General features: G+C 42.8%; 1 protein-coding gene across 1 annotated transcript; it reads right to left on the bottom strand.

The window, feature by feature from the left end:
* Positions 1-9,599: 9,599 nt before the first annotated feature.
* Positions 9,600-14,921, bottom strand: LOC132261984 (protein Wnt-6-like). Its single transcript, XM_059761073.1, has 4 exons — positions 14,477-14,921; positions 11,566-11,786; positions 10,217-10,521; positions 9,600-10,151 (listed from the first exon to the last, which is right to left on the bottom strand). Exons 1-4 carry the CDS (start codon positions 14,536-14,538, stop codon positions 9,690-9,692), a joined length of 1,050 nt encoding a protein of 349 aa, XP_059617056.1. The 5' UTR covers positions 14,539-14,921; the 3' UTR covers positions 9,600-9,689.
* Positions 14,922-16,089: the final 1,168 nt, after the last annotated feature.

Consider the following 16,089-nt stretch of genomic DNA (forward strand, 5'->3'; position numbering starts at 1 on the left):
TATTTGCCTTAGCAATAAAGTATTTAGCAAGAAAATTCCTAAAGTTCCTTTCACTTACTTCGGAATTCACGCCTCTGATATGTGCAATAAAAACTGATAATTGCTTATCTCATGGTTATTCAGTGTAATTGAGAATAAAATAATTGCATATCGGCCATCCAGAGAGGTTACTCTCGGAGGATATTCGCCAGGTTTCCATTGATCTCCTCACTTATCCTGGGGATGGTTACAATTAAAATGAGAAATGGTGTAATTGGTTGGAATAATTTTTGTGGCTGCTTGCGAGATTTCATTCCTGCTCCGCGGATTGTGCACATGCTAAGTGTAATTCCCACGGCGGCGAGTCAGGACATTTCTGAGATTTCTGCTCGGCCCAGGAGAAGTCCCAGAGAGTGGAAGAGAGATTGAATTTCTCAAATATTACTTTAATTTGATGAAAGATTACACGGTGCGCGCACATCTTTGCGCCGCACCATCGCACTCGTTTCCAGCCACAGTGATCGTGGATGTGACAAAGATTTGTGTCGTGATCCTGAGATATTGGAGCAGACTCGACTCTGGTGCGTCTTCCTGCCTCATCGCGCATCACATCGACAGCATTTGCCATTTCTGCGCGCGCGTGACGAGCAGAAATGCCACGACGAGCCATACACTGTGTGGCTTTTGCGGTCAATTGACTTTGTCAAATCCAATCGAGAGTGTCACTTCCTCTCCAGCGAGCCAGGAGAGACACTCTCCGCCGGATCAGTCCCATTAATCCGCATTCATCATGTGCAACAGGCCAAATGTGCATGCGCTTCAAGATCAATTTCGTGCTGAGATTGATCTTCAATTTGTCACTTGAGCAAGTTAATCGATTGCAGAGTGGTATTTCGGGTATTGGTCAATGGGATGCCAAAATCGGTCCACGTGTTGTCGTTAATTCTTCGGCTCAGTCGTTTAGAAAACAGTGCAAACAATCAACAGTGAAATTTAGCAAATAGATTGGTGCCAGAAGTGGGATAAACATTCCTACAGTGAAGCCTTTATTTCAGTCTGGAGAATGTTTCTATACTTGTTCTTGAAAATTTTGTCACTCGATGATCTCACCTCCTCTGTCCAGCACTGTTACTGAACTGTTTTTCTTAGTTGCTGTCTGTGGGCCGTTGAAAATTTTGATGGAATTCTCACAGAGTCTCAGTGGATTACATTTTGATGTGCTTGTCAAGTAGTCAAAATGCTTCTGCCTATTTCTTCCATCGCCGTAAAATTAATTTATGTCCCCAGCAGTTGCATCAAGATGCCCCCAGAATGCTGCTGGCGAGATATCAGATGGAGAATCTTCGTGTCTCAATCGCAATAGAGTGATCTCGCACATTGCTGAGCGGTTACGGAAATAGATTCCTCAACAATACCTGATTAAAATTCCCACTTAATTGATCTAATTATACTGCAATAAGGCATGAGTGACGATTTCTTTATCATCGCACGGCACAGTTCTCGGGCGTGGAATGTTATTTAATTATGAAATAGTGAAACTGCCATGATCACGAGGCGTAAGATCGCGTGATATGTGGGTCCATCAGAGGAGGAAAAAAGGAGGACGAGTATCGAGCAATCGTCAAGTGATTGGCATTTTATCACATTTTGCAATATTTTACATTCCTCATCGGCATCTCAAGAGAATCTCCCCCTCGCGCCTTTGCATCAGCCTGCACTATTGAGAGCTTTGTTGCAATTACTGTCCTTGCTGGCTGTTTTTCTTGCACCACTCAGTCGAGGTGGGAAGTTATTCTCGCTGCGAATTTCTAAAGAAATTCTCCATGGGCAAGGTCATGAAACTATAATTGAATTATTCAAAAAATTACAAAATCACATCACTTGGGAGGTGAAGATGCTGCAGAATAAATCTGCCACAAAGGACAGAAACGCACGACTGGTTGGCAATATAAAAATTCATCTGGCACCGTTAACAATTCTGCACAATGGTTGAAATTTTCCCTTTTTTCCACCATCACAGACACATACATTTCGTCGCGAACTTGGCAGGATTGGAAGGTGCCTCTTTTTTGCGCCGCCGCTGGACTCCTCTCGTCGTGTGCAATTCATTGAGAAGAGTGGTCCGTATATGATGCACTTATATGGGAGTTAAATGATGCTCTCGGACGCCACGGGACATTGTCAATTTTGCATTTGTTGTGTTTTTCCTTCGAGCACTTCTCAGGGCGTCTGCCATGGAGATTCTCTGACGCCACACGTCTCGTGGCCTCTTCATATTTCCACACTCGAGCGAGCCTCCCATGGCGGGGGTCTCCGTTGCGGGTGGAGGAGGTGGACCTTCTGAGAGGCTGCCAATTGGGCAGAAAACATATATTTTCGTAGAAATCCCTTTGCATCTCCAGGATCATCTGCAACTCCAAGTTGTCATCCCGTGCGCGGTTTCATTGAATTCCAATGGTCCTCTGTGACTGACGAAAGGCGCATTTCTTGTGCACTTGCTCGTCAAATATTGACTTTGGCTAAAGTTGTGTGCGACTAATTGATCAGAGAGCCCACCGAGATGTCCCTCAGTGGACATTTTGATGGATTCCCTTGGTCGAAAGGAGTAAGTTGGATGTGGAAATATTGAGTTTTGGACAGTCAGAAAGGCATGATTTCTCTTCCCTCCCCTGTAGAAAAAAAAACAATATGAGAAAGTGAACGAAAGACTTCAATGCCTGGGAAGCGACGAACCTTTTAATCGAAACATCCACGGTTGTGTTTCTCAGCAAATAATACGCATCTTAAGCTCAATTAAGACATCAAACAGTGCAGAATAAACCATCTCTGCGTTTACAATCAATTAAGATTGGGTCCTCAATTGCTCGTGGTGGGAAACTTTTATACCCGTGCAATAATCCGGTGAGTGGCTTCTCGCCATCATTTGGCGCTCGCATCTCTCTTGCCGCGCTTCCTTCCTCCTGGATGGAAGCGAGAGAAGGAGAGAGATTTAACGTAAAAATCCACTCAATCTTGTCCGTTCCTCCATCTTTCATCTCCCATCTTGCCAGAGTTATTGATTCTCAGATGCAATTTTCAATTTTCCCCCATATTTCATCTGTGCAAGAACTGTAATTTATTGACTCACCCAAAGTGTGTATGGCGCTCTCGTGAGAGCTCGTGCGAGGGGGGCATCACATGAAAGAGACACCACATTAAATGGATGTCTTATTGGGAAATCGTGAATGTGCACAAATATCAATTTTGAGAATAGCGATCATAATTTTAACGATTACGGGTTAACCTCCAGCCAAGGAAGGCACCTTTGCCAGGTGCAACACCCGCAAAATCAATACTGTACTCACTTATTTTTCAAACCCAGCCCGAGAGTGAGAGACATTCTTCACGTGATCATTGCACAAGATCTCCTGCGGAATTTTCAACTTTCACAAAATCACACAAATCCCCAATTAAAATTCCGCGCGGGAAAAATCTCGCACGGGGAAATTCTTCATGAATCTGGGCCATGAATTTTGAAGGGGGCCGAGATTCAAACACGCGAGTTCCAGTTTGATTCTGTGTGTCGATGAGAGAGTGAAAAGGGCGCATTTTGCAGGAGAATTCCTCACATGGCACCCAAGAGCGCTGTTGAGGAACAACTTCACTTTGACTCCTTCTTTGCTTGCAAGTGACTCAAGGGTGGTGGGATTGTGGGGATGAAGTGTACAGTCAATTCTGAAGTATCTCAATGCATAAATTTGCAAAGTATCCACTTGAGTGTCAGGATGCTCCCCTCGCGATTGTTCCCATTGAAGTTTCAGGGATGGTTCTGAAAGCTAAATTCAGCTATTCAGTTGTGGTGTACTCTTCTTGCGGTGCCAAAGGTCTGCCCTGAAGAGCCACAATGGTGACTTTGTAGAGTGCAATAAAAGGAAAAGGAAGGAGGCACACGAAAAGGGTTTCTGCGCGAGTGAGAGAGTTTGTAACAAATGTCTGCAGGAGTTTGATATATGAATCAATAGTTGTTTAATATCATGTTCCAATAAATTGCGAATATTGCATTGCGGGGGTGTCGTGGACATGTTCTTCGTACACGATTAATATGCCTTTTAAATGCCAAATATTGTATTAAGTCATAATTCCTCTGCAGCCACAGAGATAGGAGAGACTCGTGAGCATTTTGCCAACGTATTTATGTCTCAATAATCGTAATTGATTAACTCGCGTATTCAAATGAACTCGACACGGGATCGTTAAAAATTTTACGAGGGACGCACTCAGAGAGGATGCTGCACATTCTTCTGGAATGGAGATTTATTCTCGGGTGAATAGGATAATTTTTCACACTCATCATGCGTGTGAAAGAGGGTGTCCCGGTGTGGAGAAAATCCTCCAGTCGCGCATGAAGGAAGGTGTGGAAAATGGGCATAAGAAAGGAATTCCTCCGCGGACGCGAATTGTGGGTTAAGAGTGCAAAAATTTGATGTGTGCTGCATCAGAATTAATCTTTTCCACCTCGGTGGTAGTCTTCGCTCTCTCTCTCCTCCATGGCTCCTCTTTCACCATTCTTCTTCTCTGTGCCGCCAGTGCCCAGGAAATAATTTCCCATGGCGATGTTCGGAAGACCACGCGCATCGCCACACATTTTTCGATCTTTCGGTGCGAAAGAAAGACTAATAACCCTTATTTAGTGGCCTCTAATAGTCACGAAACGTCTTCATTTCGCTGGACCTCCGGCGAATAAAATCATCTCTACGCTGGGCGAGATGAATTGCACACCGACACATTCATCGCTGCGGTCCGTGAGGAATCCCAGACAATCTTCGCCACCATGAGAGATGGGCCTTGGACAGTGTTGGAGCTGTTGGAGGATCGTGCAAAGTAAGGCTGGATTTTATATGATTTACAGTACAAACGGGTGAAATTTATATTTTATATTTTATTTTATTTGCCTTTCCTTTTGCAGACCTTCATTTCTTATCGCCATGATCGCGATCGCTCAACAGTGCCAGGCGGAAAGATTACAGTCACCGCGCGAAGAATGTCAGTTGCGGACGAGATCATTGGATTCTGCTCGTAATACTTCTGCCCTCTTCTGTCACTGTTTGTATGGAAGGAATTACTTTAAAATCACAAATGGAATTCCTGGGAGGGCGAGGAGGATGTTCATCACGGTGAATGGAAAAAGCGCAGACCCACCAGAGCAATTATATATCAAATATATACGCAGTGCCAGAAAGTTTATAAATTGAATCAATATTAGTTTCTCATGCATCTCAAAAAATGGTTATGTATGATTTTTTCAGTGGAATGATGCTCAGCGAGGGAGAGCGATTGAAGCTTAAAAACTTTTTGACGAAACTATGTGCTCTGTCATTCTGAATAATACAACCGTGGATGATTGAAGTTATTGATCTCTTTGATTACTATATTAACAGAATGCCACACAAAGTTGATGAATTCTCAGCGAGTCGTTAATTTAAAAAGCACCTTTTTCACATCACCTCTCCACCCAGATCCTCACCCGGGGTGCTTCTTCGTCACACCATGTGGGAAATCAAGCCAGATGATCATTTCCGCTGATTTCTGCTCAGAGAATTTTCTCGGTTGAATCGCTGGGGGAACGCGTGTCTCTGTGGTTATTTTTATTTATTATTCGTGCAACTGCTGTGAGTTGATTTGCCATCGAATTTGTGACGATTTACCATCGTGCTGACGGCAACGCGGCGTATGGCAATTGTGCAATTGATCCACGCAGTGAGTAGCTTATATGTGCAGAGAGATTGCCTTTATTGAGCAATCAATGTCAAATAAGCGATCACGATTGCCCACATACCGAATGAAGGGATCTTTCAATGGTGTTGATCATGCACCTCAGATCGGAAACCTCCCGCGTGATTTCCCGCCAAGAGGCATGTCATTTTGCTGGCAATTTACCGCGTAGTTTGTAGATAGAAAGTGCCAATTATATGTCCAAAAACGCATACCTTTTCCTTTGGTCTCTAGACCGTGCAATGTTACCCATACAATTGTAGCTTCAGGTGCTAATCAAACCTCTCTTGATTACCCTCCTTCTTTCTTGAGCATTTCCTTTTGAGATCGACATCTCTTATGCATTTGATCAAACATCGTAAATTTCATCGTCTTGTACAAAATGAACAATGATTGTTATCACTCACCATTGATCACGGATCGCGATGATCGGTGGATTGAGTGCATGGCACGAGGGACGTCCACCAATTTGTGATCTCGTCGGTTGTGGAATGCCATCGCGGGGAGCGAGGCTAATGTCTCTCTTACCCGATGATGATCCGTATACACGGCGTTCCGGCCTAATGGAAGTGTCAGAACATGTCAATTTGACCTATTGTAGTCCCGCTCGAGAAGTATTCCATTGGAAGCCCACTCAGCGTGTTGGGCAATAAAGTACCTTCACTTCAGACATGGCCATTTGATGCGAGGAGCCGCTGTGGAATGAACCAAATTGGGTGACGAGGAGAACATCTCAATTAATATCACACAAATTTTCCATATCACTCACACAGACTCACTAAATTGTCCCTCGGGGTTGATAGCTTTCTGGGAGAAACTACACAAGCAGTCCTGATCGTGTTCTAGAGAGTGGGTAGCTTAGTAAGGAATCTAGAGTCTGGTAAACCCCTTGGGAGCCCGGAGTGGGTGATAAATATATGTAAGCTCAGAGCGCGGTGGAGGAACACACAAAGCGAGATCTACCTGGAAAGTGTCTTATATGTATCTCCTTGGTATTATTAATGTGGCATGGGCTCACATATTGGGATGCTGATGGTGTGCCCAGAAGATGAAACCACAGGTATTTTTGTTAATGACCCATCTATATTGGAGTCCCTCTCCATCTCCACTCATCTCCCATTTCCAGACGCGCACACACATCGAAAAAAGCCATCGAGAGTGTTGGAGTCTATTGAGAAAATTATAGGTTATCAGTTGGTAGTTGAGTGCGGCGTTTTCTTAAATTAAATAAATAATAGTTTCTGAAACACCTTTCCAGAGGTAATTTGTGCGAACCTCGCATCTACTGAAGATTCCACACAAACACCCAAACCTCTCAGTCTGCTGAGTGGTTTTGGTTCGCGCCGATGGAATATGTGAAGGACGGCGCGAAGATGTTGTATGATCATCGAGAGTGTTTTGTATGTTTGACGATGGTATATTAAAAATACACAAAGGAATCTCTTTCAGTCTTCATCATCACCTCAAACACACTTCTTCATCGACCCTCTATCCGCGCCATCGCTGATCGTTCCCTTTGATCACTGGAGCATTTGATTTATTTGACACGACTCAGGGGTTGGGACGGGTTCTCACCTCGCCAGGAGGCCCTTAAGTGCTCCTAATTGATCGCTATCATTTCAGTGAGATCCACCAGTGGTCTCTGGATGTTGTCAGTCAAGATATGACTCACATCTTTCGGGTATAGGGATAACCATCAGGCAGATTGAATTAAATGGATAGTTTATTTATCAGTAGAACACTGGGTATTCTTATATTGCTTATGTTTGGCATTCGTTAAGCCAAAAGCAATGAAATTTCTACACCCTTAAAAATAACTCATTGTCCTTTTATGAAAGCTGTATAAAGAAATCAACAGTTTGAAGAACTAACCTTGTATTTGGTTGGTAAGAATCTTTGAAATTGATGAAACTGAATGTAAATCTAGAAAATATTTTATTAGGTACATATATATATATACATAAATCTGTCAAACTTACAATTTTCTCAATAGTTGGTTTGCGGTATTTCTAAAGTGAAATACAATTTGGAACTCAACGATCTCAGAAAAGACGCTTCGTGTTCGACCCACCGCAAATTCAATTCGCCGTGAGATTTTTTCTCCACCCCGTAGGACGCGACGGAGTAAATTAACCATAACGTGAGGTTTCTTTCCTCCTCCGATCTGGCAAATTACTTAATATATTTGTAGGACGCGAGCCAAAAATAATAATTTCACACAATTTCTCTCTCCCTTCCCGAGACATTTGTTTCTTGTGTGTGGCCGAGGCATAGGCAAAAAAGGCCAACAAGTTGGTGATCATGTGGATTTCTTTTCGATGACTCGTTGCGGTGTCCCTGTGTGTGGAATGGGGACCTCGTGAAGCTCACACTTGGGCTCTTGGCTGGGCAAAACGTGGCCACAGGAGAAGAAGAATCTTCCTGATGGTGTGTGATGAGGGAGAAAATGAGAGGCGTGCAGCAATTTTTGCCCTTTTTCCATACACTCCACACCATATTGCGAGGAGAGATGATGATTCCTCCTTGGATGGTGCAAATGTAATTATCTTCGTTGGTGTTCTTCACGCGTTATAATTTAATGGCGTTTTCGAACACCTTTTTCTCGGATGGAGGCTGCTCTTGGCGCGATGGCCGAAGCCCTCTTGCCATCCCCGTTTCACTACCCAAACTATTCAATCTCGCGCCAGAGCATTTTTATTTCAATAGTCCAAATTTATGAGCAGCTATTTGAGAATTCCGGACTAATTGAAGGCACATCCATTTGTTCTCATCGCAGCCACACTTGCCCCCTTTCTTCGACGTCCCACTTCTTCGGCATTGCCGACCAGCCATTTGTTCGCGGCAACGTGAAAACCACACAATGACGATCGTGGACAGGAGCGATGAATAACTTTTCTTGGGCGCTTTATTAAATAAAATTTCAATGCTCCAAGGTAATTTACACATATTTAGCATTTTACTTTTGTTTATAACAATAACAGAGACCCATGAATCTTTCTCTCTGCCCAATTGCTGTCTCATATACTCTTCCACATCGCCTTATCGCATATAGAGCTATTCACATTCCTCTCCCGGCATCTCTCACATCCAATGAAAACTATGTAACATTTATACATTAAAAGAGACATTCAAGATTCCTTTCTTTTCATTTGGTTAAATTAATGCAATAGAGTTGGGTTATTGACTGAAATAACACAATAATATGAACATCAAGTGTAATTTCATTTTCAATCCTTCCATTTTGCCTTCTTATGCTTCTTCAATCTCGAGGTAATTGATCTAGTGGCACGATCGTGTGATCATTATTCTCGCCATCATAGCACATTTGCAATTTCTTCCGAGGCGTCTTGAGGTTTATTGTAGAATGTGCAGAATTCTTTAAAAGACTGCTAACCATGCTCAAGAACTTCTAAGTTTAGGCATTCTAAAGTCATACAATGAGAAATATTAATGCATCACAAGGATTTGTTTTTTTTCATATTCTACTGCTGAAAGGATTGATAGGGTGAATTTAATTCAAGTAGACTTCCCTACAAAATCACTATAAGTATAGTTCTTTAAAAGAATATCATATTGTCATCTTTTCATCAGTCTTCCATTGCACAAGAATACAGATCCTTGTTCTTTGTATCTCTACCCTCTCTTTCATTGCCGAATCCCAGATCTTCACACAAAAAACACCTCATAAGAGATTGTTTTGTGAAAGCGGAAATATTCGTGTTTTTTCTGCACTAAAGACTCACACTCCGCGATGATCTGAGGAATTGCTCGATACCATATATGTTTGGTATATTCGAGGAATTTTGTAGAGTCATTTTCCAATGTGAGTAAAAACGAGCAATGTGAGCAATTAAAAGAGGTCAGTCGGGTCCAATGATGAGTTCAAATTTGGTGCAACGAAAAAAGCGTCACTCATTCATATTGTGCGATTTCCAAAGAATTTCCCACAGCTTTTTCTCCTACAAGCAAGTGTAGCGCGTTCTGCGTTCATCACACATTTTGCACTTCACTTCGCAACACCACTCAAAGGTGCAGTGACACGGGACCTTGCGATTCACTAGATCCGCCTTGTAGCCGCGGTTGCAGCAGAGGAGATCGCATCCATCCACACCTAGCGATGTGGCGTTGCACTCGCGTCCTTGCGTGCCTAGCGAGCCAGTCCGGTGGTTAGGACGACAGAAGTCTGGCGACTCTTCAACGTAGACAAGGTCCTCTTTCGTTGGTGGCTTGATGGTTCGGCCTTCAGGCATTAGGCTCGTTCCGTCGTTGCGAGCAATCACCTTGGCTGCACCGTCGTAGCGCTCCCGAAGTCTATCTGCAACTTCCCGAAATGGAGGCATCGCCATCCAGCAAGTTTGCATTGTGCAGGAGCCGGACATGCCGTGACAACGACACTTCAGTTGCATATGCTTTTTTATTGCCTATGAATGGGGTAAACTAGATGTCGTCTACAGAGGACTTGGGGAGTGACGTAGAGCGGACTTACCAGCAGTCCTGCGATGTTATTGTGCGTCTTGACGAGAGCCTTGATGTCTTTCTTTCGCCGATATCTCGCATCTAAGAAGATCTTGGACTTGTTGACACCAAAGTTGATGTTGTCTCCGCATCCCGCCCACTCGAACTTCTCATTGGGAGCTATCAAGTACTTCCGCCACTTCTTCATCTTGCTGGTGGGATCGCTGTTGGCGTGGCAAGTGCACTCCACGAGGTTGCCTGTGGCACAAGCTCGGGCCACCGTGTAGGCAATCCCGGCGGCCGTGATGGCATTCACGAACGCCGTCTCGCGTGTATCTGCAACAAAGAGCGACAGAGAAATTACCTTTAATGCCCAGCTCCCATCCTCTTTGCATCCACCATCGAGTTGTGCTCTTTTTGTCCCCAACTCTCGCACTGACATGGGAGGTTCAAAAGGAGAAATCTACCGACTCCCCGTGGAATTCCGCTGAACACCTATAAATCGCGTCAGCTCTCTTTCGCCCGTGATACGCACTTGTCACCATTGTGTACATATTGATTTACAATAGGAGACCCCCGTCTCTTTAAAAATAAACCCTCAGTGTCTTCCCCGGTGTCCACCTCTTGCCAAAAGCCATGCACACTCCATGGAAATGTGGCATGAGAAAAAGATTGGTTGGGAATTGAGGGGAAAATTTATTGATTTCTTATGCAGATCCGCGATACTATAAACATTTCGGTATGTCGTATTTAGATCTCTCATCGAATTGCTGCATTTGTATGTCTCTCTCCTCAAGGCGAAGTACTTCTTAAAGGTTCGCTCTTCGTCAACAGTCTGTCCCCAATTTGACGAATCGTATTTTACACAAATACAGATTACATCAACGTGAGTATTCAGTCATTGAAATATTCTCTGCTGGCGAGGAAAATAAATTTCATCTACTTGTACGCGTGATCATCGAAGGCCTCAATTATCCTGAGGGTTTTACTGTATTTCCCGAGTAAAGAGCAAATAAAGAGTGGAATTGGAGACACACATCAAGTGCTTCGAATGGCATGTATTTGGCCAATTTAAAAGTATTTTCTCCTTATATTTAAATCGAAAGAAAAATACCAAAGTCTCTCCGTGAGACGACGATGGAGTGTGACAGACATCGAGGATACACTGTTGATTGTAATTGCGCGGGGATTCTGTACTTAATACAATAATGTAATTGATGAATGTACTGATTGTTTGCAACAGACAGTTGAAGTTATGTTACTCACTTCAACTGATCTTCTCTTTAACCGATGGTGGGTTTTGGTGCATATAAATTTCGCTGGCGTGTGGTTTTATCTCTCTTTTGAGTTACCAAAATATTTTCAGAAAAATTCACTCACCGTGAGCTAATATTCGCTTGAGACTCCTTCTCTGGCTGTTGCAGTTCCATCTATTGTTCCGAAACTGGTACTGACACTCGGATAAGCTCATAGAGATTCCATTTGTGATTTCTCTGAGCAGCGATGTGCCGTTTTTGCAAATATCAGCAAGTTTTCCTTTGGCACGCTTTGCCTTTCGGCACTCACGCTGAGGATCCAGAAGGACGTTGCTTCCTTCAACCCTGAAATTAACAAGAATAAGAGGGATAGTGAGAAAAAATGTTTAAAGTTTACTTCGTCATACGAGACCATTGCCAGACAACTTTATGGGAACACTTTAGGATGCATACAATGTAAATAATAAGTGTGCTTCCTAACAGAAGCCCCAGCAATAACTTCAATTACCGTCAGGTTATTGCGAATATCTGTTAATATTACTATGAAACGTTTTCAATATTCCTCATAAAAAGCTGTGACTCGTGGAAAAACCCTCCGGAAGCATCAAGTGCCACACTTAATGCGATCATAAGGCTGATGATCGCGATCGTTTCGCAACATTGAAGTTCACGATGATCTGATACCAACGGTCGAATCATACATCTGAACTGTGATTCAACGTTGTGGCGTGCGAGAGAGATGGAAAGTGAAACCCGGTGTGTGGGGTATAAATTAATTAGCATTCATGTGAAAGATTTTTCTCAATTAGAGCGAGTGTGTTGAAAGAGATGGAGGGTATGTAATGTGAAAACAAATGTTGGGAGGATTGGGCATAAAAATTGAAATTATGAGAACATTTATTTTAACCGGATGAGTTTAACTATCTTATTGGCAATGTATATATAATTTAATTGAGCAATTAGATCATCGATTTTATTGTGGATGCGTCTGGTTTGGCGCTTCGGTGCGGATGGCTGTGGAGAGGGAAAGTGTATGGCATCGTGATTGAGGAGGGAGAGACGATCACACTTGCAGTCGCTGACGTAAACAATGTTCATCCCCATGGAATTTGTGTGAAGGTTGGAAAGGGAATTCCACCACAGATGATCGCATCCTCGTGTCCAGGGAGCGAGGTGAAATAGGGCAGAGGCACTCCTGGCCAGACCATCTGAGACACTGCCAGTGAAAAGTGGTGCTCCACAGAGATACCAACACTTCTCCAATTGCAAGAAGAAGCCCATGTGTACACAGAATTTTATGGTTGAAAACACACTATACAGATATCCTGGAATGACAGTAGCTGTAAACAAAATTTAATGACTTATACACTTGATTGCCTAAATGGCTACAATAAAAATATGTGACGAGAACATTTTCACGCAATCCTCAAGTGAGACGATCGACTTGGCTGGTGGATGATGTTAGGAGAAGTAGTTTAGTCGAGATGATCGGGAGTGGAGGAAAAAAGGCGGGAGAGACTGTGAGTTTTGTAACTATGAACGGATGTGATTATGGGATGCTTTAGTCATCCTCACATTTCGTGATCTGCTTCGCTTAGACACTCTCAATAATCTCTTCTATTTATTGAAATAATACAACTTTGAGAATTTACATCTAATTGCGTTACTTCTCGAAATTCCTCCATGTTCTGGTCTTCATTATTCTAAAAACTTTTTTTTTCGGAAGAAACTTTCCACAAGCTTAGCTATACCATCAGTCTCAATCAGTTATAATTTATAGAATGGCAGATTGCGAAAATAAACTTGGTAAAAGAAGGAAATTCGCGCGAAAAATATTAGTATACTTTTGTTTATAACGAGGCACTAAATTGTCGACCGGAAAAAACATCGATTGCTAGTATGATGATCCTGATTTCTTGGAGAAATAAACGTTTCATTTATTCGGAAAATTTTGCAATTATTTTGCCGAGGAAAAGCTAACTATAGTATCGGGTTTAGGCGCCGCAGGTCCAGACTGGAAAATAAGCTCGCGGCAAAATGCAAATAAATAAAATTACATTAAATTCAAAGATTTGATTGACAAGGATTCTGTTCACTTGTTATTTACTGGCTAAGAATGGTCGTGTCTTGGTTGATTTTAATTCAATCTGTAGGAACTTTGTGAGACAGTTTAAAGTATGCAATTTCTCTGTTCAAAAACCGCCATAATTCAGTCGTATATCTTTAAAATTAATATTAATGAGCACCTAATCGAATATGTAACAATTTGAACAAAAGATCTGCTCCTAATATGCTCATAATATTATGAAAATCAGGTGAAATATTTAACTATACGAATTAGTTAATTTATGTAATCAGGCGATTTTCGTATACATTTTTCCTATCCACAATCCCGCATTTCCAGAAGAATGTTGTATTTTTATTCCAAGTCCGAAATAGATAAATTTAGATATCTTTAACTCAGATACGTCACATCTTTCATCATGTTTCTCCACAGATAATGCTTATGCACGGGGATCACTTCATGATGTATTTACACGAGATAAGACACCTGATGAATTCTCCGCAAAGCCGAGTGACACAGAAACACTTGATCTTCTACATGTTTCACTAGTGAAAAGGCGTGCTCGTGGCAGATGGAAGTGCCTTTTAATTGCAAATTCAAGACAATTTTCTAAACATTCGGGGCGCCTGCAATTGTGACATGACAGTAGCAGAAATAAACACTTTTGATCAATGGGATTCGTGTGATCGATTGTATGAACTTTCATGTGAGCACTCTGTTTATTTAAGAATTTAAATACAAACTGAAGCATCCATTGCTGCCCGAAATGCTCTCTTGCTGCCCCGCTGGCTCGCGTGAAATACTCTACGAATATGAATATGAAGAGTTGTTGACGCAACATGAGTTTTCACGTATGTCTACGTCATAAATATTTCTTCTATATCCGCCATCCGGGAGCTTTTTGCGCCCCCGTGACGCCCCAATAGGGGCAATTAAATTTGTAAACGGTTCAATACAGGATCCTACTCACCATCCTGATCCGGTGATGGGCATGAGAAAGAGGAAGAGCGTTGATATGAGCACAAAACGCATTTTACATTCAGATATTCTATTCACTGTCTCAACGATCCTCCGCACACTTGAGTTGATCTCCTCTCACGTCACAGGAGTTAGTTTCATTTTTATTATCTTCACACTATTATCTCACATGGGTTGTTTTGTTTACGTATACAATTGTGTATAAGGTTCTTTGCTCAGTCTGAGGGGGAGCAGCAAAAACGAGGATCGTCTCACTGTGCGTGATCGCAAACCGAATCAATCAATTTAATGGCAACACTTATGGGCAATTTTGCCAGCTGGGCGTATATGAGGTGGTAATGCTGATCACCGAGTAGATCTTGCGGTACTATGGAAGGAAATCTTTATACATTACACTTTTTGTCGACACTTGTGATCGTCAGCCAGAGAAAACTCCGTGAAACTCCACACGATCACACACTTTCACTCTCATTCGGTCATCTGCCAGCGAAAAGCACCATCACCTTTGGAGTTTTGGAGTTTTCTCGGCGATCTCTGAGGGCATTCTTGACGCTCTTTCACGAATCCGGCGGCACAACAGACATCCGTCGAGAATGCCCGCTGCTGAGGTATACGATTAACTCACACTTGAGCACTCACACGTGCTGATCCGTTAAGTTTTTCCACCGGCCCGTGATTGCGGAACTAAATAACTCCACATTGGCCAGAACTCATCATGATCACACCGTTCTCCACATGTTCGCGCAGTGTCTCTTCCGATAACCCTTTTCCCGAAGACTCCCACGCACCAACTGACTCGGGGATGTGATCTCACGGTGATCTTCACCTCTTTTTCAGTCTCTACAAAGTGTCACAGAAGCGGAAACGACGCGATAGCTCTCGAGAGAGACTGTAGAGAGTGTGATATTAAGGAAAGCAAGATGCGCTTCTGGCGCGGTGTAAAAAATCAACGAAACTAACGTGGTGGAGACCACAAAACTCGGATTAAATACACCGATCGACTTCTTCTCGGCCGGCCAGACACACACAGACCGCGATTCTAGGAGAGAAGACGTGTATTTGAGTCGCCAAATATCTTTTTTTACGAGATTTCCCGCGTGCGCTCTGACGCGAGAACGCATGCGTGTGAATGTCTTGTGATTTTTCACGGAATTTTCTCTCCTCGCAACTTCCGGGAGGCATCATGATGGTTTTCGTAGTCAAATGGTGTTCACTTGACTCTACTTTTGATATTGTCACTGTGTGTCCTTAAGACTGAGCATTAGAAAATCAATTCAGTGACGAGACGGATGATTTCTTTTTCATCGCGAGAGTGTAAAAAATGCGTAAAAAGTAACATAAAACACAATGATAGACAGGTACGCATCAGTCTTTTGGCTGCATCTCACGAGGAGAAAATATGTACTTTTTTCTCAGCCAAAGCGCTCACCATGGCGAGTCCTCGGCGATTTTGTCTCCTTTGGCCAAACACGACAAAAACACCCATTTGGTCCGAGAGACACAACAAGAGCGCGTCCACGGAGTTCACTTCATTCTTGACGTGGAGGATTTATTAGATGTTTGTGGAATAAACAGTTTTTTGGATTAACTCGTACATGATGAGGC

This window comes from Phlebotomus argentipes, unplaced genomic scaffold (assembly GCF_947086385.1).
Source record: "Phlebotomus argentipes unplaced genomic scaffold, Phlebotomus argentipes genome assembly contig_15, whole genome shotgun sequence".
Lineage (NCBI taxonomy): Eukaryota > Metazoa > Arthropoda > Insecta > Diptera > Psychodidae > Phlebotomus > Phlebotomus argentipes.

Bases quoted from the DNA above. Each gene is read 5' to 3' on its own strand.
- LOC132261984 (XM_059761073.1), bottom strand. From the start codon at position 14,538: ATGCGTTTTGTGCTCATATCAACGCTCTTCCTCTTTCTCATGCCCATC. The intron at 11,787-14,476 runs GTGAGTAGGATC...TGTTAATTTCAG, and splicing joins CCCATCACCGGATCAGGATG to GGTTGAAGGAAGCAACGTCC. The intron at 10,152-10,216 runs GTAAGTCCGCTC...CCCCATTCATAG, and splicing joins ATAACATCGCAGGACTGCTG to GCAATAAAAAAGCATATGCA.